Raw genomic sequence first — 24,233 nt, forward strand, 5'->3', positions numbered from 1 at the left:
TCGCTCGTCGGACCTAAAAAAGGGATAACATCTATGTTTGCATTATACCGGGCAAATTCTTGGATCTGTGGTTTGCCTAGAACCGAAACGATGCAGTTGCGGTGCATCGGATATCGGAAACTTCGGCGGCCTTCTGCCGCCTCAGTTCCTCAATCCTCTATGCGGCTTCGCCGCATTGTCTATGAATTTTTTTTTTGGCTCAAATTGCATTTACGTTTATTGCTCGTTTTTTGACATTTATTGATAATTTATTTTTCCATTTATTGCACTTTTTAAATTATTTATTGCTTTTTGGATATTTTTTTATTGTGAATTTTCTAATTTATTATGGAAAAATCGGATTTATTTATGGAAAATTCGAAATTACTTGGTGGGAAAAATGGCTTTTTTTATTGCAACAGTTGATTTATTCATTGCATTTTTGACTTTTTTAATTGCTCAAAAATCAATTATTTATGGAAACTTTTGATTTATTTATGCATTTTTTTATTTGTTTATGGAACTTTTGTAATTTATTACTGCTTACACCCCTGTTTCTTCACTGGCACTTTTGGAATTATTTATGAAGAATGATCACTTTCTTATGAGTCGTTTATATTTTAGCCTTCCTCCAGGGATTTCTCCAGAAAACCCTCTAGGAATTTCTGCCACAATTTCTCCAGAGAATCCTAAAAGAATGTCTGGAACTCTTCCAAAATTTTTGCGAGGAATCTCTACAGGAATCTGTAGAGGATTAGATTCCTCCTCCAGGATTTTTTCCAGGATTTTTTTTCAGGAATTCCTTCAGGGGTTCAATAATGCATTTCTTCAGAAATACCCCCAGATATTCCTTTGGAATCTCCTTGAGGGGTTCCTTCAGACATTTCTTTAGAAATTCCTCCAATATGCAACTAGTGAATTCTTTCAGGAATTCCTCCACGGATTCCTGCAGAAAATCCTAAAAGAATTTCTCCCAAAACTCTTCCAGGAATACCTCCAGGGAACCCTCCAGGAATTTCTTTAGATTTTTTTTCAGAAATTTCTTCAGGAGCTTTTCCAGGGATTCATTACTGAATTTCTTCAGAAATTCCTCAGAAACTTCTTCAAGAAATTCCTTCAGGAATTCCTTCAGAAATTCCTCGAGGAGTTCTTTCAGACATTTCTCCAGGAAGCCTCATATATTTCTCCAGAAATTCCTCAAATAAATCCTCCAGGAATTCCTCCAGTAAATACTCCTAAAATTCCTCCAGAGATCCCTACCGACATTTTTCTAGGAAAAATCCTGAATGTCTGTCTGTCAGAATTCCCCCAATATTTCCTCCACGGTTGCCACCGTAACATGCTAAAGGAATTTCTCACAGAATTCTTCCAGGTATTCCTCAGGAATTTTCTCCAAGGATTCTTCCATGGATTCCTCCAGGAAATTCTCAAACAATTTCATCAGGAATTCCTCCAGGATCCATCCATGAGTTTTTTCAGAAATTTCACAAAAAATCCTCCAGAAATTCCACCAGGAATTCTTTCAGAAATTTGTCGGAGAAGAACTCCTGAAATTCCTCCAGCAACTCCTCTAGGAATTTCTGCCTGAGTTCCCCAAGAATGTCTCCCGGAACCCTTCCAAGAATTTCTCGAAGAATTCCACAAGAAATTTGTCCAGGAAATCCTCCACGGATTCCTTCAGGAATTTCTTCATGATTTTTTTCCAGCAATTTATCCAAGAATTCCTGCAGGAATTCATTCATATTTATTTTTCTCCAGAAATTCCTCAAAAAAATCCTCCAGGTATTCCTTCAGAATTTGCTCGAGTAGTTCCTTCAGACATCCATCCAGAAATTTCTTCGAGATGCCTCCAGGGATTTATCCCCAAAATTGATCCATGAACTCCACCAGAAAATGTAAGGGTAGGCTTTCAGCCCTTACCCGCTGTTACCCGGCAGGGCGGCCTAAAGCAGGGTACCTCCACTAAATTAAGGATTTCGGATGAAATGAAATGTGTAAATATAAATAATTTTTCAATTTTCAATAAACTCTCTATTAACTACTCAAACCTGCGTTTTGCCCCTTTCTCCCCTTTGGCACTTTGGCTTCGGTCGACTCGTTGGGGCCCTTGCTGCAGTGGTGGTGGTGGTCGCTGTTGCTCCCGCACGGACTATGCGGAGCTTCTTCCTTCTTCTTCTTTTTCTTCTTTCTTCTTCTACTTCTTCTTCTTGGGTACTAACAGGCTACCGAAGCAGCCGTCCTTAACTATTAGCTAGGGGGAAGAGCGGGCTCCTTTGTCGGATTCCCCCTAGTGACGGTGGTGTATAAACACCGGACCGGTCTACTCCGCGTAGTGGTCCCGATAGTTACCGCAGTAAACTATCGTAGGCAGTACGCCCCTTTGTACTGACCTACCTTCGTTCTCCTTGGCGATTAGCTACGGTCGTGAGACTGGCTCCTTCGGCTGAACGACCGTAGCGAGAACGGTGGGTTTTTGGGATCTTTGACGAGACCGCCGGGAAGCGAATAGCTCCTTTACACTGAGCTCCCCACGATGGCGGCGATCCAAACCCTTTTCACAGCACTTTCACTGCACTAATTATGTTCCCGAACCACGGGCCGGCACTAAGTTTCGCGGAATTGGCTAGAAGGTTGTTCCTAGCCACGTCGGGAGTGAACACAACCAAACAGTGATTCCCCGAAACTTAGTGCCGGCCCGTGGTTCGGGAACATAATTAGTGCAGTGAAAGTGCTGTGAAAAGGGTTTGGATCGCCGCCATCGTGGGGAGCTCAGTGTAAAGGAGCTATTCGCTTCCCGGCGGTCTCGTCAAAGATCCCAAAAACCCACCGTTCTCGCTACGGTCGTTCAGCCGAAGGAGCCAGTCTCACGACCGTAGCTAATCGCCAAGGAGAACGAAGGTAGGTCAGTACAAAGGGGCGTACTGCCTACGATAGTTTACTGCGGTAACTATCGGGACCACTACGCGGAGTAGACCGGTCCGGTGTTTATACACCACCGTCACTAGGGGGAATCCGACAAAGGAGCCCGCTCTTCCCCCTAGCTAATAGTTAAGGACGGCTGCTTCGGTAGCCTGTTAGTGCCCAAGAAGAAGAAGTAGAAGAAGAAAGAAGAAAAAGAAGAAGAAGGAAGAAGCTCCGCATAGTCCGTGCGGGAGCAACAGCGACCACCACCACCACTGCAGCAAGGGCCCCAACGAGTCGACCGAAGCCAAAGTGCCAAAGGGGAGAAAGGGGCAAATCGCAGGTTTGAGTAGTTAATAGAGAGTTTATTGAAAATTGAAAAATTATTTATATTTACACATTTCATTTCATCCGAAATCCTTAATTTAGTGGAGGTACCCTGCTTTAGGCCGCCCTGCCGGGTAACAGCGGGTAAGGGCTGAAAGCCTACCCTTACAATTGGCGCCCAACGTGGGGCCCGAAGCCAAAGTGCCAAAGGGGAGAAAGGGGCAAAACGCAGGTTTGAGTAGTTAATAGAGAGTTTATTGAAAATTGAAAAATTACACATTTCATTTCATCCGAAATCCTTAATTTAGTGGAGGTACCCTGCTTTAGGCCGCCCTGCCGGGTAACAGCGGGTAAGGGCTGAAAGCCTACCCTTACAAAAATTCTAAAGTAATTTCACCCGAAACTTCCAGGAATTCCTCCAGGAGTTCCTCGAATGATTCTGCGAGAAATTCCACCAGGGAATCCTCTAGGAATTTCTCCAGGATTTTTTCCTGAAATTTCTTCAGGAATTCCTCCAGGGATGCAATAATGAATGTCTTCAGAAATTTCTCCAGATATTCCTTCAGAAATTCCTCGAGAAGTTCCTTTGGACATTCCTCCATTAATTTTCCAGGAAGCCTCATATATTTCAACAGATATTCCTCAAATAATTCCTCTGGTAAATACTCCAATATTTCCTCCAGATATTCCTCCTGAAATTTTCTTTTAGGAATGACTGTCAGAATTCCTACAATATTTCTTCTAGGGATTTCTCTAAGAATTGATCCTCGATCCTGATCATTTATCCAGAAAATCCTAGATGAAATTTAACGGAACTCTTCCAGGAATTCCTCCTAGAATTCCTCGAAAAATTCCCCCATGAATTCCTCCGACGATTCATCCATGAATTTCTCCAGAAATTCCGCAAAAATTCCTCCGGGAATTCTATCAAAAATTTCTTAAGGAAGAGCGCCAGAAATTCTACCAGTAACTCCTCCAGGGATTCCTCAAAAAAATCCTTAGGAATTTTCACCAAAACTACAGGGATTTCTCCTTGCATTCCTCAAAGAGGTCCTCCAGAACTTTTTCTTGGAGTTTCTCAAGGAGTTCCTGCAGGGATTCGTTAAAAAATTTCTTCAGAAATTCTCTAAAAACATCCTGTAGAAATTCCTCCAGAAATCCTTCAGGAATTCCTCGAGGAGTTCCTTCAAAAATTTCTCCATGAAGCCTCATATATTTCTCCAAAATTTCCCCAAATAATTCCTAAAGGAATTCTTCCAGTAAATACTCCAGAAATTTCATCAGAATTACCTCCAGGAATTCCTCCAGAATAACCCCCAGGAGTTCCTCCAGAGATTCCTCATGAAATTTCTTCTAGAGAAAATCCTCCAGGAATGTCTGCCAGAATTTCTGCAAGAAATTTCTCCTGGGACAACTATAAAAATTTCTTTATTAATTGCTCCAGAAAATCATCTAAAAATTCTTCATGGATTCCTCCAAGAATTCCTATAGGTATTCCTACAAGAATTTATCCATGAATTTCTCCAGAAAAAAAAACTTCTCCTGGAACTGTTCCAGGAATTCCTCGAAAAATTTCTTCAGGTATTCCTCCATGGATTTCGCCAGGAATTTCTCCAGTAATTTCATCAGGAATTCCTCCAGGGATTCTTCAATGAATTTCTTCAGATATTCCTCAAAAATCCCTCTAGGAATTCTTTTGCTCGAGGAGTTCGTTGAATCCTTCCAAGAAGCCGCAAATATTTTTCCAGAAATTTTTCAAAGAATTCCTTCAGGAAATCCTCCAGAAATTCTTCCTACATTTTTTAGGAATTTCTCCAGAAAACCCTCTAGGGATTCTTGCAGAAGTTTCTCTAGTAATTCTCCAGGGATTTATTCTTGAATTCCTTTACGGATTCCTTAAGGAATTCCTCCTAGGATTACAGCAGGGATCTCTCCAGGAATTTTCCAAAGCTTTCTCTAGGATTTCCTCTATGAATGTCTCCAGGGATTCAGCCAAGTACTCCTCCTGAAAATCCTCCAGAAATTCTTCCAATAATTCTTGAAAGAATGCCTCCAAGAATTTTTTCATGGATTTTTCCAAAAATTCCTTCAGGAATGCCTCCACTGATTCCTCCAGAAATTGCTTCACAAATTCCTCCAGAGATTTCTCCAGTAATTTCTGTAAGGATTCGTCATTGAATTCCTCGAGTAATTCTTCCACAAATTCATGCAGGAATTTTTCCAAAAAATCCTTCATGAATTCCTCCAGCAATTCATTCTGGAATTCCCCCATGAATTATTTCATGGATTCCTTCATGGATTCCTTCTGTTACCCCTCCAGTGTTTCATCCTGTAATTCCTTCACGGATTCCTTCAGGAATTCCTCCAGGGATTACATCAGGGATTCCTCCAGGAATTTCTCATAGCATCCTCCAGGACGTCTTAGAAACTCCTCCAAATGTCTCTTCAGAAATTTCCTCAGGGATTCCTGCAGAAATTCCTCCGGACATTCTTCCAAAAGTGCCTCCAGGAATTCTTACAAGGAAAACTCCAGGCATTATTCCAAGGATTCCTTCAAGAATGCCTTCAGAGATTGCTCCAGAAATTCTTCCAGAAATTCCTCCAGGGTTTCTTCCAGGAATGCCTCCAGAGTCTTTTCTAGGAAATCCTCCAGGGGTTCGTCAATGAGCCCCTGCTGGAACTCTTCAAGAAATTTGTCCAGGAGTTTTTCGAAATATTTCTCCACAAATTCCTCTATGAATTCTTTCACGAATTCCTCTACGGATTCCTCCAGGAATTTCTTTAGTAGCTCCTCCTGCAAATTCTACAGAAATTTCTTGACTCCTCTTCCAGTTTTTGAGAGCTTCTCTCAAGATTTTTTTCAAGTACTTCTTTGGTAATCCCTTCAGGGATTCCTCCAGAAAGTCCTTCAAGGATTCCCCCTGAAATTTCTCCAGGGATTTCTCCTAGAATGCCTCCTCGGATTACTCCAGATATTTCTCGAGCTGGTAAAGTGATTCTCAAAATGATCCACGGAATGCTATTTTGGTGCGCGAATCACCAAATGGTATATAAAATTCAATTGTGGATGATACAATGAACACCAAGAAGGTGTATAGAATTTTAAAAAGATGTGTGATGTGAGTATGGTTCATTATATACACTCCCGTTCTAAAGTTTGGGGTCACCCCCTCAAAAACATGTCATTTTTTTAGGCCCATATCTCCGCCAATTTGCGTCCGATTTCAAAACCCTAGGTTTCATTCAAAAGATAATAAGTCAAAGAAACTTTGAACATGATTTAAAAGTAACTTTTTCAAAAAATTTTGTATGTAAACTTAACCCAAAGTTGCCAAATTTTCTAAAAAATGAATATAAACTTACGGCAGTGTCGCTGGAAATTGGGTCGACCAAATTTTAAGATGAGAGCGGTAATATGACCCATTTTCTATTAGCTTTGAACTGCTTTTTACAGAACTTAGCTAAAAAATCTAGAAAAAAAGTTATTAAGTAAATTAATCCTTGATGTCATCGGCCAAAAGTTTGGGGTCACCCCTCAATATGATGTATCGGCCAAAAGTTTGGGGTCACTTTCGTAAAACATGGAAAAGTGATTTGGTGATATCTTCGTCATCTATAGTTCAATTTTAATTATTTTTGGCTCATTTCAAAGATAACACTAGTTTACAAAATAAAACGAAAATCGTGAACTTCTGTCAATGACCAAAATTTTTGAAGCATAATTTAGCGCTGATTTCGAAACCGTGGTTCAAAAAATTTAAAGTAGAACAGTTTTTAAGCTTTAGCTAAATATCGAGTTTTACAACTTTTTAAAATATGGAATTTAATAAAATTCAAATATCTTGCGTTTTGTTCAACCAATTTTAAATCTTTTTCCATAAATTAAAAGCTGAATACAATACCATTCGATCATCTAAATGCAGGTTTCGCGTCAAATTGATGAAATTCAAGATATTGGCGAGTTTTAGGGACGATCTCCTTAATTTTTAGCAAATTTTCCAAAAATAAATCAAGAAATGTATTTTTTTCAATAAGAAAAAAACATTTTAAAAATTCTTTCTCAACGTTTATTTGACATATCATATGTAGGCGAGTTACAGTAAAAAATTCAGCTCATTCGGAGCATTGATTACGGAGAATGAGATGTGTGAAGTGAGCGACTTTGCTTAAAAATAGAACAAAAATCGGTTTCAAACCATCAACCTTGTATGGAAAGTCGAAAAAAATTCCGCTCTACTGTAATTTTTTTCCTTCGCGTTTTCGAACTCAGGGCATGATTCTACACCAAAAACGATCATCGGCTTACCGAGTTCAAAAATGCTGTAAACTAGTGCAATTAACTAAATTTACGTTTGATGTCTTCAACTTAACGTATTTAACGATTTTTGTATATAAAAATGTTATGTCAAGTTAGCACATTTTACCACGCTTCAAAAAATGAGGCAACTTTACGTTAAGTTTTAGTATGAAAATTTCAACAAATATGTACGGTTCAATGTCTATGCCGTAAGTATCATTCATTTTGTTTCAAATAAGCCAAGAAGAATTAAAATTGAATGAAAGATGACAAAGATATCAACAAATCACTTTTACATGTTTTACGATAGTGACCCCAAACTTTTGGCCGATACAGCATTTTGAGGGGTGACCCCAAACTTTTGGCCGATGACATCAAGGATTACTTTACTTAATAACTTTTTTTCTAGATTTTTTAGCTAAGTTCTTTAAAAAGCAGTTGAAAGCTAATAGAAATCATGTTCAAAGTTTCTTTGACTTATTATCTTTTGAATGAAACCTAGGGTTTTGAAATCGGACGCAAATTGGCGGAGATATGGGCCTAAAAAAATGACATGTTTTTGAGGGGGTGACCCCAAACTTTTGAACGGGAGTGTACCTTAATGATCAAGGGAGCCTCGAGATAATGCATGCGTGGCAAGTAATTGCATTTTGATTTATAGAATGCTAAGATAAAACATGAGATTTGGAGATGGTGTAAACATAAAAATGTTGGTGTTACGTGAAAATCAAATTGCGTGCGGCAATAAAGGTGCATGATGTCACCGTGGTGTATAGGATCTTCTGATAACACTGAGTTCATTGGTATGGTGTATTGAATGCTGATATGGAGCATGTCATTCAAAGATGCTGCTTGATGTCAGTATGATGCATTAGAGTTGACATCGTACAAGAAATGCTATTTCGATGTACGAGACTACATACAATAATAATGGTGCAACAGATGCCTAGACGATATAGTGAACGCCACGATTACGCATTAAATGCTTTAGTAATGCATGAAATTTAACGATGGTGCATTATTTCGCAATTAGACACATATTTGATTCAACGATGGTGCGTGAGATGTTGCCTAGATGATTCTGTGAACATCATGGTGGTGCATGATGTCTGTATGATGCATTAGCTTCACCATGATCCTGTTATACTCGTCATGTTTCATATTAAGGTGCACTTGCAATTCGTGCAAAGGTGCAGGAAACTCAATGTGGCACAGAAATCAACATGTTCCAGGTACGTAGAATACTATTTTGTATGCGAAATGCTAAAATGGTGCATCAAATTCAAATGTAAACCACATCATAATGGTGCATAAGATACCTAGATGGTATAATGAATGCTAAAATGGTGCATGGAAGGCTTGGAAGAAGGCGTATTATGCTTGTGAGCTACATTAGTTGTCATCGTTATTCAAAGATTATCAACATGTTGCATGGTTAGGTGCACAAATTGCAAAAATGGTGCATAGAATACAAAATAAAAGTATTTTATGTGATGCTCACAACATAATGGTGCATCAGATGCCTAGATGATATAATAAACGCTGAAAAGGTGCTTGGAAAGCTTTGATGGTGCATGAAATTTGATGATGGTGCATATCAGTATGATGCATTAGATTCCTAGTTGATTAAAAGATAGTGCATGAGATCAGCATAATGCGTGGATACCTAGATCATTCTGTGGATGCTTTGAAGAAGGTACATGATGTTAGTGTGTTGTATTAGCTGTCACCGTTATTCAGAGACACTCGACATTGTGTATGGCTAGGTGCACGAATTGCAAAAATGGTGCTTGAAATTCAATGTAGTGCCAAAGTTACCATGGTTCACGTACATGGATTACAGTTTTGGAATATGAAATGCCAAAACGGTGCATGTTATTCGAATATGGTGCTGACATCACTGATTAGTTAAAAGATGGTGCGTGAGATTAGCCTAAAAATGATTCTGAGAACATCATGGTTGTGCATGAGATACTAAGAAATTGTATGTATCAAGGGTGCATTTGTTGCCACCATGATTCAGTGATTCTCAACATTGGGTGGTTAGAGCTAAAATTAAGAATTGCAAAAATGATGCATAGAATTTAATGTGGTGCGGAGGTCAACATGGATCAGGTACATGGAATACAATTGGGTGTACGATATGGGAACGTCCATAAATTACGTCACGCAAAAATTGACAATTTTCAACCCCCCCCCCCTCCCCCCTATGTCACACTTTTTGTATGAGACATCTGAAATTTTTGTATGGGTTGTCACACTTTGCTGAGCCCCCCTCCCCCCTCAAAGCGTGAAGTAATTTATGGACGTTCCCTATGGCAAAATGGAGCTTATGAAATTCAAAGCCCCAAAATGAAATTAAATGCTTAGATGACGCGTGAGATGGTGCTTAGATATTTATGTGATCATCATTATGGTACATGGAATGCATAGGAGCTACATGATGTCTGTATGGTTCATTAGTTGTACCATGGTTCTGTTATACTCAACAAATTCCATATGTAGGTGCACGAATTGTAAACATGGTGCGGGAAACTTAATGCGGCACAGAAATAAACATAGCTCAGGTACAAGGAATGCTATTTTGTATGCGAAATGCCAAAATGGTGCATCAAATTCACTTGTGAACCACATCATAATGGTGCATAAGATGCCTAGATAATATAGTGAATGCCAAAATGGTGGTTGGAAAGCTTTGAAGAAGGTGCATGATACTAGATGATGCATTAGTTGTCACCGTTTTTCAAAGCTTATGGTTAGGTGCACGAATTGGAAAAATGATGCATAGCATACAAAACATGTATTTTGTGTGATGCTCACGGCATTACGGTGCTTTAGATGCCTAGATGATATGATAAACGCTGAAATGGTGCTTGAATAGCAGTGATGGTGCATGAAATTTCATGATGATGCATATCAGTATGAGGTTTTAGGTACTTAATTGTTAAAAGACATTTTATGCGATCATCATAATGCGTGGATACCTAGATCATTCTGTGGACATCATGATGGTGCATTGAAAGTTTTGAAGAAGGTGCATGATGTTGGTGTGCTGTATTAATCGTCACTGTTATTCAGTGATACTCGTTATTTTGTATGGCTAGGTGCACGAATCGCAAAAATGGTGCTTAGAATTCAATGTGGTGCCGAAGTCACCATGGTTCACGTACATGGAATCACTGATTAGTTAGAAAATGGTGCGTGAGATACTAAGAAATTGTATGTGTCAATGGTGCACCATAGCTCAGTGATTCTCAACATTGCGTGGTAAGGTGCAAGAATTGTAAAAATGGTGCATAGATTTTTTTATAGAAGGGGGGGCAAGTGCCCCCCCTTGCCCCCCCCTGTGCACGCTAGTGGTGCCAGATCGTTAGCCGAAGACTTCGGAATCAATTTAAGTAATTTTACTTCCTGAACATTGTACTTGTTGAATAGCAGGCATACGAACAAGATTTACCAAGAAACCACTTTGATTATTTAATGACTTCAGAACACTCATAAGAACACTTTATTGGAGAATTAGGCAGTATTCCAGATGTTTTTTTGTTATGTTGGTTTCGACCCAGTAAATACTCGTTCTCTCTATTCCTTTCCTTCACGGTGCGCTCGTTAGGAATGACTTCGAGAAGGTCCATTGGTAAGCGTAACCATCTACTGCCTTAACCTTCCTGTTGCATCACGTTGGCAGCAGCTCGCTGACGTAATGGAAGGTTTGGGTCAAAAACTACCTTAATGCCAAAAGAGGGTTAAGTTGTCCTCTGTCCCTGGAAGATTGGGTCCTGGATAGTACTGTAAACTACTAGTTGGACTCAAGCTCCCAGATGGGGAGGAGGGCCAACTCAACTTGCTGTTGGTCGATCCGCCATTTTCTCTGTTATTCAAGTACGATTTGGGAGACCGTGGAAGTAACGGAATCCCATATGTCCACCCCCGACCACATCGTTTCAACAATATTGTGAATGATATCTCTACCACATATTTCCTGCATACTCGACCGTTGCTCCACGAAGCGTGGGTATTCAAAGAGCACACGCTCCGCGGTCTCGTCGCAGTATGTGCATTCTGGAGCATGCGAGTCCGAATCTGTGCAGATACCACCTAACCGGGACTCATAGGGGGTGTATGGTGCCCAGCTGACGCTGTTGAACGCATTCTTTACGTCCAATGTGACGACCCTTCCGGAAGCTGAACTGGTTATCCGAGAGGCCAGAGTTATCGAATTTCTCGGTATAGACCATCAGCCTGGACAGAATGATCCGTTTCAATAGTTTTCCGGCGGTGTCCGGAAGGCAGATAGATCAGTATGCCGTGGGTGGGTGGCGTATGGGTGGCTTCCCGGGCTTGGGCAGTAGAACCAATCTTTGCCTTTCCACCTCTCCGGAAATTCGCCTCTGCCTAGGCACATTTGCATAGCCATTCTGAGTATTCTCGATGGCCGTCTTGATGGCTACTGTCGGGATACAGCCCGGACCCGAAGCCTTGTTCAACTTAAGTGATATGGCTATTGCGATGATCTCGTCGTTCGTTACCGGGGCGACCTCGCTTTGGCCGGTTTGGCCATATGGGACGGAGGCCCATGGTCTTGTATCGTGGCGCGGGAACAGCGTTTCCTCGATCTTCTGCAGCATCGCAGCGGAGCGTTGTGGAGGTGCTGATGCGCCCTTCGTTTGGCCATGACTACTCTGCAGGCATAACCCCAAGGGGTCGTATTCGCTACCTGGCAGAGATTTTCGAAGCACGCACGCTTGCGCGCCTTAATTTCTTTGTTTAGTGCCAGTTTAGCCGCCCTGAAAGCCTTACTTCGTTCCATTCTACACCCTCATCGGTGCGAGCTCTTTGCATCCTCCTTCTAGCTCTTAGGCAGCATGCGCGAAGTTCTGCGTATTCTGGACACCACCAGTATATCGGTTTGCGTCCATTTCAGTGTAGGGCATTACGACATCACATGCACGGCTCAGGGTTCCGACTAAGTAGATTATCACTAGATAGATCGTTGGTGTTACCCTCCATAAGCAATTGCTCCACAAATGTCGGCTTATCGAAGCGCGAGGTCAGTCATCCCCGATGACGGTTGATGACCTTCGGCTGTGGTCGTCTTCCTCCGTGTTCCACCCTGTATTGAATTGCCAGATGGTCACTGTGTATGTATCCATCATCGTTTAGGGTTTAGACTTGGGCTCCAGAAGGTCACATCAATGATGGACTCTGCACCATTTCTATTGTAGGGTTTCTGTCGCCTACGTTCGCGGCATCCACGTTCAGTTTAACCATAGCTTCGAGTATAGCCCAGCCTCTCGCGTTAGTCAAGCGGCCACCCCACTCAATCGCCCAGGCGTTGAAGTCTCCACCGATGACCACGGGACTCAATCGCACTAATGCGCTTGTGAGCAAATCCAGCATAGAAGAGAACTGGTCTATCGACCGCTGGGAGGGGCATAACAATTGCAGTAGTACACTCCGTTGATCTTCGCTATTGCGAAGCCCTCGTGCAACGTGGAAATTATTTCCTGGTCCGGAAAACGACCGGATGTACAGATTACCGCTAGCTTGACCTTATCCGCTACCCAGTTCTCGAGGAGAGATACGGTATGGATCCGATAGTAGGACGGTGTCTGTACTTGATTCCGAGACTGACTACCACGGCAACTGTTGCCTGCATTCTCGTCTGTTGGTTCGACTTCCTCGCGTGCCTGGACATTAAAGCCCGCCCGTCGCGTGACCCTTGTTCAACGAGCAAATCAGGCATTTTGGTGCCGAGTTGCACTCCCTGGCGATATAGCCCTTACCTCCGAACATCCTGCAGAGCTTGCTCCTGTCGCGGTTTTTATATTCCCACGACTAATGACCTTACTCAAGGTACTTGAAGCACGCCACTGAATAACGGCTCGTACATGCTGAGCAGGCACGCTGATCTTGCCTTGTTCACCTCCTCTACGGGGAGCTTGATCGTAGCCATCTGCGTGTCTGCGGGGCCCTTTCGCAGGCGAATCAACTTCTTCTTCTTTCCAACCGTAATCCAAGGGTTCTCCTTCCCTTGGTCCGGTTGTCCCCTGACGGCTGTTCGAGTCCGTATGAAGTTGATCATCAATATTAACTTCTTTTCTCGATCAGCCTAGATAGCTGTGTAGTGTCGGTAGCGATTGTCTCAATTGGCTAAGAATAACACTACGGACCGCCTGTTCCGGTGGTAAAAATCCACCAACAGGTGACCCCTAATTCATGGTGTGATGCGGCTTCATGCTTACCGTGCCTAGGAATGAATGGCTAGGGGGGTCTAATAAAAACCTAACCGCTAACGGAGCCTGTGGAGTACCAGGGCGCCCTCCACAGTATGTAGCCCTTACTGCGCTAACCGGAGCAATGGTGCAGTGGACCTTGTGTTTCTCCGAGACAATCAGCTGTCTTTTTTAGTCTCACTTGAGGCTTAATAAGGGCGGGATTATGAACATGTTGTTAATTAGTTTAAATTTTCACCTATATGGTTTCGCATTAAGCGATTTACACAGTGTATTCTGTGTATCCTCGCCTTTGGCATTTTCCAATCGATACCGATTTGGTTTTATTGTTACTGTTCTTTGTTGTGCTGTTGTTGCGAAGAGTTTAACCTAGTTTGGGTAGTGGCTACGGTTAGGATAGCTCAGATCAAGCTTCAGCACTAAAGAACATCAACAATCAATCTTTGCAGACTTATGCAAAATGGTACAGCCCAAGTGGCCTTGGTACAAGAACCTTACTTTCGTAAGGGAAATTTCTATCTAGGAAACCTTGTGAACCCGGTGTTTGCCACTTTCAGTAAACATGAAATGGCAAACTCGCGTGTCATGCCTCGAGCCTGTGTGCTTGTCAACAACGCAATAGTTGCTATACTCATCTCTGAACTAACCACCAGAGATGTATGTGCTATCACAATTGATGTATCTGTTGGAAACCTCAACAGGAAACACGTCTATTGTTCTGTGTATTTACCGCATGATGAACCATCCCCTACGGATGCTTTCAAACAAGTCATCGCATACTGCACTTCAAAAGGCCTTCCGCTAATTGTTGGCAGTGATGCTAATGCTCACCATATCATCTGGGGCAGCTCAGACATTAACTTGAGAAGCTCCAGTTTGATGGAGTACTTAAGTAGTACAGATCTTGCATTACTTAACATAGGCAACCGCCCAACCTTCATGGTATCTGCTAGAGAGGAAGTGTTAGATATAACGCTTTGCTCTAGCAGAATTAGTCACGAGCTGACCAATTGGCATGTGTCAGATGAAGAATCTTTATCTGTCCATCGCTATATCTTTTTTGAACATTTAAATGTTACTTCGCAAACATTGCGTTTCAGGAATCCTCGGTCAACAAACTGGGATCTTTATACTGATTTGGTTGCAGCCAAATTTCATGGATATTCACCATCCATTGACACTCCAAGTGATTTAGATGATGCCGTTGATACTACACGAACTTCATCATGGAAGCTTTTGAAGAAGCATGCCCTCTACGGTCTGTGAAGATCACAAGAGGAACTCCTTGGTGGAACTCTGATCTGGCGAAACTCAGGAAACAATGTAGAAAGAGTTGGAACAGACGACGTTCGGCTGGTTCGGAGGCTTTCAGGTCGGCTCGCAAGGCCTACAGGAAAGCTCTCCGGTCTGCTGAACGATCCGGCTGGAAAAACCTTTGTACAAATGTTTCCAGCTTGAGTGAAGTCAGTCGGTTAAACAAAATCCTTGCGAAATCTAAGGATTTCCGGGTGAACGAACTTCGTTTGCCAAATGGCGATCTGACTTCCTCTGATGAGGAAGTTCTGGAATGCTTATTCAGCACACACTTCCCTGGATGTGTGGATATTACATCTTCGGATGATCCTGATGTCTTTTCTTGTAGTTATGATTCTTTAGCTTCGGCTCGGAGTATTTTAACTATAGAATCGATTGAGTGGGCTCTTAATAGCTTTGCTCCTTTCAAATCTCCTGGGGCAGATGGGATTTATCCTATTTTGCTTCAGAAGGGATTTGATTATTTCAAACATGTTTTGAAAAACTACTTGTTTGCAGTTTTGCTACAGGGTATATTCCCAAATCCTGGAGGGATATTACTGTAAAGTTTATTCCGAAAGTGGGTCGTGCGTCGTATGAAGAAGCAAAGAGTTTCAGACCTATCAGTTTGACCTCTTTTCTTCTGAAATACTTAGAACGCATTGTGGATCATCACATCCGTGATGTTCATCTGGCCAACGTGCCTCTTCATGTGAACCAACATGCCTACCAATCTGGTAAGTCCACTGTGACTCTTTTACACAAGGTTGTTTACGATATCGAGAAAGCATTCGCTCAAAAGCAATCTTGTTTGGGTGTTTTCTTAGATATCGGAGGTGCCTTTGACAACGTGCCTTTCAATGCCGTATTGGAAGCCGCATGGAGTCATGGTATATCTCCAATGATTTTCAATTGGATTCACCAAATGCTCAAAAACCGATATCTCTTCTCGACATTGCGTCTAGCAGGGATTAGGAAATTGAGTGTTTGTGGATGCCCCCAAGGGGGAGTCTTATCACCGCTTTTGTGGAATCTCGTAGCAGATACGCTATTGAGGCAACTCAATAATAGCGGTTTTCCTACTTATGGTTTTGCCGACGACTACCTAACATTGTTAGTTGGTATGTGCATCAGCACCCTTTTCGACCTGATGCAAAACGCCCTTCAGGTAGTTGAGGGTTTGTTGTCGCCAATATGGCCTTTCGGTTAATCCGAGTAAAACATCTATTGTTCTTTTCACGGAAAGGCGAAACCGTAATGGCGTTCGACCTTTGCGTCTCTTTGATTCTGAAATCGATGTGACTGAACAGGTAAAGTACGTTGTAGTCATTCTTGATTCCAAGCTTTCCTGGACACCTCACATTGAGTTCAGAATCAAGAAAGCTTGTATGGCCTTCGGGCAATGCCGGCGTACTTTTGGTACAACTTGGGGTCTAAAACTCAAGTATATCAAATGGATTTACACAACTGTGGTTCGGCCAATATTGGCTTATGGATGTCTTGTGTGGTGGCAAAAGGGCGAAGTGAGAACGGTCCAATCAAAATTAGGCCATCTCCAAAGGATGTGCGTAATGGCGATGTCTGGAGCGTTCTCTTCAATTCCCACGGCAGCGCTCGAAGTTCTCTTTGACGTTGCCCCACTACACATTCATCTCAAACAAGAAGCATTTCTTGCACTTACCGTCTACGGGTACTCGGTCTACTAGAGGATACTCCTGTGAACCGCACATCAACACACACTTCGTTATTTTCACTTTTGGTGAATTGGGACAAAATTGTTCTTGCTCCAAGTGATCTTACAATTGCTTGTCATTTTCCGTATAGGACATTTTCCACGAAATTCCCCCGCTATTTTGACCGGACAGTTCCTCAAAAACCAGAACACGAAGTCCATCGTACGAACCAGTCGATCCCAGTTACTGAAACTCTCCACGGTGACGCACAACTTGATGGTGGCTCTATGGAGGAACATGTTTGCCCACATTTCCTCCTTCGTTGACCCAGTTGTGAACAGTTCTTCGGGCCAATTATCAGGATCCTACCATATAAACTTCGGTCCCTTGAACTACAGACTGTCACTTCCGAGAACTGGCAGAAGTTGACATTTGATGACAACGTACTGCAAATATCGATGAGTGTCCGTCTGTATCTAGCACAGCACGCCACGAGCATCAGTTCAGAAGAGTTCTTTGTATAGCTAAAACTACTGCTGCTTAGCAGTCGTAGGATTGAGTGGAGCCACCCACGATTTAGTTATTACGAATGCACATTCTACGCAGTTTCCTTGCTGGAACCGTAGATACGCTACCGCTGCGTAGCCGTCCTCGCTGGCATCGTCGAAGATGTGTAGCTAAACGTGAGTTTCCGAGCCCAGCGATGTTCGAAGCCTGTAACATCTCGGCATACGAACAGCATGTACCGAAGGAAGAACTTTCAGTCAACTTTTACCTTTTTTGCTGAGTTTTTTCTGGAATCTCGCCATCCCAGTTGATTCCCGAACGCCAAACCCGTGACCAAATGTCCTGGAGTAGCACCTTGAGGAAGACCAGGTTATGAAGTAATCCCCAAGGATCAAAGATGACCATAAGTGTTCTCAGCACTTCTTCTTTAGTTGGCTGTCGGGTTCCTGACAATTGATCTGCATTATGGTGTAGGAATTAAACGGCTACGCAGTCTTCAATACGGAAAACGAAGTTTATTGTTTGCCTGACGTTTCGCCACTGGGGTTTTGTGTCATCTTCAGGGGTAACTAACTTTTCGTTTTTGGTCTTATGTTTCGTCTAAAGTTAACTGTCGATTTTAAGACCAAAAACGAACAATTAGGGGCTGTCCATCAATTACGTAAGGGAATTTTGGCGATTTTTCGATACCCCCTCCCCCTCTTGAAAGATTTTTTGTATGAGAACCTATTTTTTTGTATGTCGCGTAAGATTTTTCAAACCCCCCCTCCCACCATAAACCCTTACGTAATTAATGGACAGCCCCTTACCCCTGAAGATGACACAAAACCCCAGTGGCGAAACGTCGGGCAAACAATAAATTTCGTTTTACGTATTGAAGACTGCGTAGCCATTTAATTCCTGCAGTAAACTTCTCAGTCGATCCGCCAAGAGATTCGCATTATGTTTCTGTGATACCTTAGAAGGTTAGCGTGCCCGTTCTAGTGCACCACCGCATGCTCAGAACCTTTTCTGTGGATTTTCTCGGATCCTAGGTTTAGGCTTTTCCCGTTGATCCGTTTATTCTACAAGGCGTTGAGCACCGCTGGAGAGTTGGAGATTCAGATCCAGAAAATGAGAAGTTCACTAAAAATAATCATTCAAATATCTTGATACTATTAATTTTATCATTTCTTTGGTAAATTCTAAGCTTTTACTTATATTTAAGGTATTTCATTCGACTGGTATTCAAGCTGGTATGGCATGGCCATTGTAGCCGATGAAGAAGAATGTATTAATGGTCCATTTGACCTTTTGAATTTTTTCCATGTTCTACGACTGTCCAACTCGATCACCAACAGCTGTGCCGGTTGTTTGCCACGTTGCCAATGTAAACACCAGGTTCCTTTCGCTTATATGACCGGACTGAGAACTAATCTCACAGTGTTTCTCATATGCACTTATCACCCACTCGCCACCCTTGAATTAAATTGTAACAATTTGTAATTAAATTAAGTACAATCGTTAGGCGGGTTACGAGTATCGTATCGAAAAATGCGCGTGCGGCTCTAAAATCTCTCAGCTAAATGCCACCCGTATCTACACATAATAAGCACACGCATAACAATAGGGAGTAGGTGTGAACGCTCGCCGTGGGCCCCAAACTACATACAGGGCTGAAAAGTGATCGAGATTTATTTCCGTTGATTCTCCGCAGCTGCCGCACCGGTAGCAGTCCAGTTCTTCGACGACTAGAAACATCAGGCAGGCACGATAGATAGGTGGGGAAATCCCTTCCGTCCGATTGGGATCTAGAGTGGCAATTGTGTTGTCGGTCGCGCGAGAAGGGTTTGAGAACCTGGGATTTACCCTCGGACCAGGGGCATTGTGAGTGAGAGTTGTTTTTGTTATTGTTACAGTAGAGAAGTGAAAAGTGAGTGAAGCTAAGAAGCCTGTTGAAGAGAACGCATCTGGACTAGGATTGAAGCTGATCCAGTTTAGTGCACGACTCATACGGGAAGAAGAAACAAGCACAGGTAGAGTTCACGGGAGTGGTTGCTGAACGAGAAGAAGTGTTTGTGAGGGTGTTTTGGTTTAAGGATTGTGAACAGAGCTGGTGACAGCGGAGCAATAATACAGAAGATGCGGAACGTGTGGATTTTGGTGGCGAGCGCTTTGCTGGCGTTTGCCAACTTTGTCAAATCGCAGGACACAGCCAGGAACCTATACAGTTCGAGGTAAGTTATTTTGTATTTCTATTAAAACAGGGTCTTGGACCTTTTGAGCAAGAAATTCACTCCCTGAGCAGGATTCACTAAGAATCATGAGCAGGACTCATTAAGAATTTTGAGCAGGACTTACTCAGAATCCTGAGCAGGATTTACTCATAATCCTGAGCAAGATTTACTAAGAATCCTGAGCAGGATTTACTCAGAGTCCTGAGCTGGATTCACTCATAAATTTGAGCAGGATTCACTCAGAATCCTGAGCAGGATCCACTTAGAATTCTGAGCAGGATTTACTCAGAATCCTGAGCAAGGTTCAATCAGAATCCTGAGCAGGATTCACTCAGTATCCTGAGCAGGATTCACTCAGAATCCTGAGCAGGATTCACTCAGAATCCTGAGCAGGATTCACTCAGAATCCTGAGCAGGATTCACTCAGAATCCTGAGCAGGATTCACTCAGAATCCTCAGCAGGATTCACTCAGAATCCTGAGCAGGATTCTCTCAGAATCCTGAGCAGGATTCACTCAGAGTTTTGAGCAGGATTCACTCAGAACATTGAGCAGGATTCACTCTGAATCCTGAGCAGGATTCTCTCAGAATCCTGAGCAGGATTCTCTCAGAATCCTGAGCAGGATTCTCTCAGAATCCTGAGCAGGATTCTCTCAGAATCCTGAGCAGGATTCTCTCAGAATCCTGAGCAGGATTCTCTCAGAATCCTGAGCAGGATTCTCTCAGAATCCTGAGCAGGATTCTCTCAGAATCCTGAGCAGGATTCTCTCAGAATCCTGAGCAGGATTCTCTCAGAATCCTGAGCAGGATTCTTTCAGAATCCTGAGCAGGATTCTCTCAGAATCCTGAGCAGGATTTTCCCACGATTCTCTCAGAACCCTGAGCAGGATTCACTCAGAATCCTGTGCAGGATTCTCTCAGAATCCTGAGCAGGATTCTCTCAGAATCCTGAGCAGGATTCTCTCAGAATCCTGAGCAGGATTCTCTCAGAATCCTGAGCAGGATTCTCTCAGAATCCTGAGCAGGATTCTCTCAGAATCCTGAGCAGGATTCTCTCAGAATCCTGAGCAGGATTCTCTCAGAATCCTGAGCAGGATTCTCTCAGATTCCTGAGCAGGATTCTCTCAGAATCCTGAGCAGGATTCTCTCAGAATCCTGAGCAGGATTCTCTCAGAATCCTGAGCAGGATTCTCTCAGAATCCTGAGCAGGATTCTCTCAGAATCCCGAGCAGGATTCTCTCAGAATCCTGAGCAGGATTCTCTCAGAATCCTGAGCAGGATTCTCTCAGAATCCTGAGCAGGATTCTCTCAGAATCCTGAGCAGGAATCTCTCAGAATCCTGAGCAGGATTCTCTCAGAATCCTGAGCAGGATTCTCTCAGAATCCTGAGCAGGATTCTCTCAGAATCCTGAGCAGGATTCTCTCAGAATCCTGAGCAGGATTCTCTCAGAATCCTGAGCAGGATTCTCTCAGAATCCTGAGCAGGATTCTCTCAGAATCCTGAGCAGGATTCTCTCAGAATCCTGAGCAGGAATCTCTCAGAATCCTGAGCAGGATTCTCTCAGAATCCTGAGCAGGATTCTCTCAGAATCCTGAGCAGGATTCTCTCAGAATCCTGAGCAGGATTCTCTCAGAATCCTGAGCAGGATTCTCTCAGAATCCTGAGCAGGATTCTCTCAGAATCCTGAGCAGGATTCTCTCAGAATCCTGAGCAGGATCCTCTCAGAATCCTGAGCAGGATTCTCTCAGAATCCTGAGCAGGATTCTCTCAGAATCCTGAGCAGGATTCTCTCAGAATCCTGAGCAGGATTCTCTCAGAATCGTGAGCAGGATTCTCTCAGAATCCTGAGCAGGATTCTCTCAGAATCCTGAGCAGGATTCTCTCCGAATCCTGAGCAGGATTCTCTCAGAATCCTGAGCAGGATTCTCTCCGAATCCTGAGCAGGATTCTCTCAGAATCCTGAGCAGGATTCTCTCAGAATCCTGAGCAGGATTCTCTCAGAATCCTGAGCAGGAATCTCTCAGAATCCTGAGCAGGATTCTCTCAGAATCCTGAGCAGGATTCTCTCAGAATCCTGAGCAGGATTCTCTCAGAATCCTGAGCAGGATTCTCTCAGAATCCTGAGCAGGATTCTCTCAGAATCCTGAGCAGGATTCTCTCAGAATCCTGAGCAGGATTCTCTCAGAATCCTGAGCAGGATTCTCTCAGAATCCTGAGCAGGAATCTCTCAGAATCCTGAGCAGGATTCTCTCAGAATCCTGAGCAGGATTCTCTCAGAATCCTGAGCAGGATTCTCTCAGAATCCTGAGCAGGATTCTCTCAGAATCCTGAGCAGGATTCTCTCAGAATCCTGAGCAGGATCCTCTCAGAATCCTGAGCAGGATTCTCTCAGAATCCTGAGCAGGATTCTCTCAGAATCCTGAGCAGGATTCTCTCAGAATCCTGAGCAGGATTCTCTCAGAATCGTGAGCAGGATTCTCTCAGAATCCTGAGCAGGATTCTCTCAGAATCCTGAGCAGGATTCTCTCCGAATCCTGAGCAGGATTCTCTCAGAATCCTGAGCAGGATTCTCTCAGAATCCTGAGCAGGATTCTCTCAGAATCCTGAGCAGGATTCTCTCAGAATCCTGAGCAGGATCCTCTCAGAATCCTGAGCAGGATTCTCTCAGAATCCTGAGCAGGATTCTCTCAGAATCCTGAGCAGGATTCTCTCAGAATCCTGAGCAGGATTCTCTCAGAATCGTGAGCAGGATTCTCTCAGAATCCTGAGCAGGATTCTCTCAGAATCCTGAGCAGGATTCTCTCCGAATCCTGAGCAGGATTCTCTCAGAATCCTGAGCAGGATTCTCTCAGAATCCTGAGCAGGATTCTCTCAGAATCCTGAGCAGGATTCTCTCAGAATCCTGAGCAGGATTCTCTCAGAATCCTGAGCAGGATTCACTCAGAATCCTGAACAGGATTCACTCAGAATCCTGAGCAGGATTCACTCAGAATCCTGAGCAGGATTCACTCAGAATCCTGAGCAGAATTCACTCAGAATCCTGAACAGGATTCACTCAGAATCCTGAGCAGGATTCACTAAGAATCCTGAGGAGGATTCACTCAGAGTTTTCACCAACATTCACTTAAAATAATGAACAGGATTCACTGAACACATATTTTATTAGACAATAAGAATTATTCTGTTCTTTAAAAATAGTTGATTGATTTAAATTACGAAATCATGTTTTAAATTCAGTCTTGTATAGCCCCTGCAATTCTGTCCCAAACATGATTCACTCAACCACAGAAAGAACTAGAAAACGATGCCACCCCCAAGCCACATCCATCATTCATGAAGCATCTTTTATTCACAACGTTCTTTTCCATCTTCCCCCCGTCTACGCAGATACGACAACTTGGACATCGACACAATTCTTGGCAGCAGCCGGCTGGTCAACAACTACGTAGACTGTTTGCTCAGTCGAAAGCCCTGCCCACCGGAGGGAAAGGATTTGAAACGTAAGTAACTTCATGCTGGAAAACTTTAACTCCATGCTGCCATAAACTTTAATTATTCTCCGTCACCCAATTTGCAAATTGCTTTTAAGTTCGTAGGTTTGACTCACTTCGGCTTATTTCTGTCTGGGTCGAACAACATTCTTAACGTTTTTTTTTCTTTCTATAATGAGTATTGTTTGCATTCATCGATAGTAATCACCCTTAAGGTACGCGACGGCATCCGTCGTCGGAATCGTTTAGTAAGACAAAGCGACATCGGTTAAGTGATGTGATCTTTCACACGACTCGCGCGCGACCACCGTCAACCGTCGGTGTCTGCTCGTTACCCTTTGTCTGCGATCGCTTAACCCCCCTGCTGAAGGGAGCGCGAGCACGCGTCTAGGTTTTTAGGGTGTACGGGGTTAATACCTTGGGGTGCAGCAAACAAATAGCAGCAAATTACGACTCTTAGGGTTCTTAAGTTGATTATAAAAAAAAATAATCAAGACGAATCAGCACTCATAGGCAAATTAAGTCGTGGATCACGCAGGCAATGCGATACGCGGAATTAAGAAGATGAGGTGGATGATTACGTGAATCATGAAATCGTAACCACATACCTATATACACAACATATCGTTAACCACAAGAATGGATTCCGACCGAATGCTTTTGGAGGGATTTCCCCTCTGCGATGATGAACACAAAGTGATTCGTTTCACATTGTCAAGTGCTTCGTTCTAAAATAAGCAGTGGTTCCCAACTTTCATAACGCAGCGAAACGAAAATTAACTTTGGGTCTTTCTCATAAGCAAACTTTTGTGAATGAAGAAATGAGTGTCCGAAATGGGACCAGCAGAAACTCAAATTGCTGCCTGCGAAATCACTTAACTCTTTGGAGCCGATGGGGTCATATATGACCCAAAATGAAAAATGGCTGTATAAAATCACCTATTTGAAAAAAAAAGATCTGTCTTCCGCAAAGTCTCCATTAGGGAAAAAATATGAGTCTTTGGATTTCAGTCATCATTTACATTCTAGTCTAGAGCATCCTGATCTCCACGAAGTTCGTAAAAAAACAGAATAATTGATGCACCAGTAGTGTTAATTGCTGCTTTTTATATGGTTCATATTCATTTGTATTTGCCGTATTAAACCTCAGATCTATACTCGTTACTGTAATCATATCCACCATACAGAGTAATGTTTCATAATCAACCATGGTTGTTGGACCTGCTTGAAGACCAATTTCTAATATTGTGTACATTCAAGGTCGTCAAAACTATCCTGGAGTTTAGCTCTTGACATCTACAATTGTTGAAGT

General features: G+C 42.8%; 1 protein-coding gene across 31 annotated transcripts in view; it reads left to right on the plus strand.

Moving 5' to 3' along the window:
• LOC109621340 (uncharacterized protein DDB_G0290587) overlaps positions 1-24,233 on the plus strand; it is a 118,891-nt gene that overhangs the window by 32,302 nt on the left and 62,356 nt on the right. For 18 of the 31 annotated variants that reach the window (XM_062849614.1, XM_062849596.1, XM_062849600.1 and 15 more), the window contains exons 2-3: positions 18,910-19,429; positions 22,818-22,930. In XM_062849614.1, the coding sequence (XP_062705598.1) occupies positions 19,335-19,429; positions 22,818-22,930 (208 nt within the window). In that variant the 5' untranslated portion in view covers positions 18,910-19,334. The remainder of the gene's footprint in view (positions 1-18,909; positions 19,430-22,817; positions 22,931-24,233) is intronic. The other 13 variants (XM_029870962.2, XM_062849603.1, XM_029870970.2 and 10 more) reach the window with 4 other exon arrangements.

Source organism: Aedes albopictus, chromosome 2 (genome assembly GCF_035046485.1).
Source record: "Aedes albopictus strain Foshan chromosome 2, AalbF5, whole genome shotgun sequence".
Classification (NCBI taxonomy): domain Eukaryota; kingdom Metazoa; phylum Arthropoda; class Insecta; order Diptera; family Culicidae; genus Aedes; species Aedes albopictus.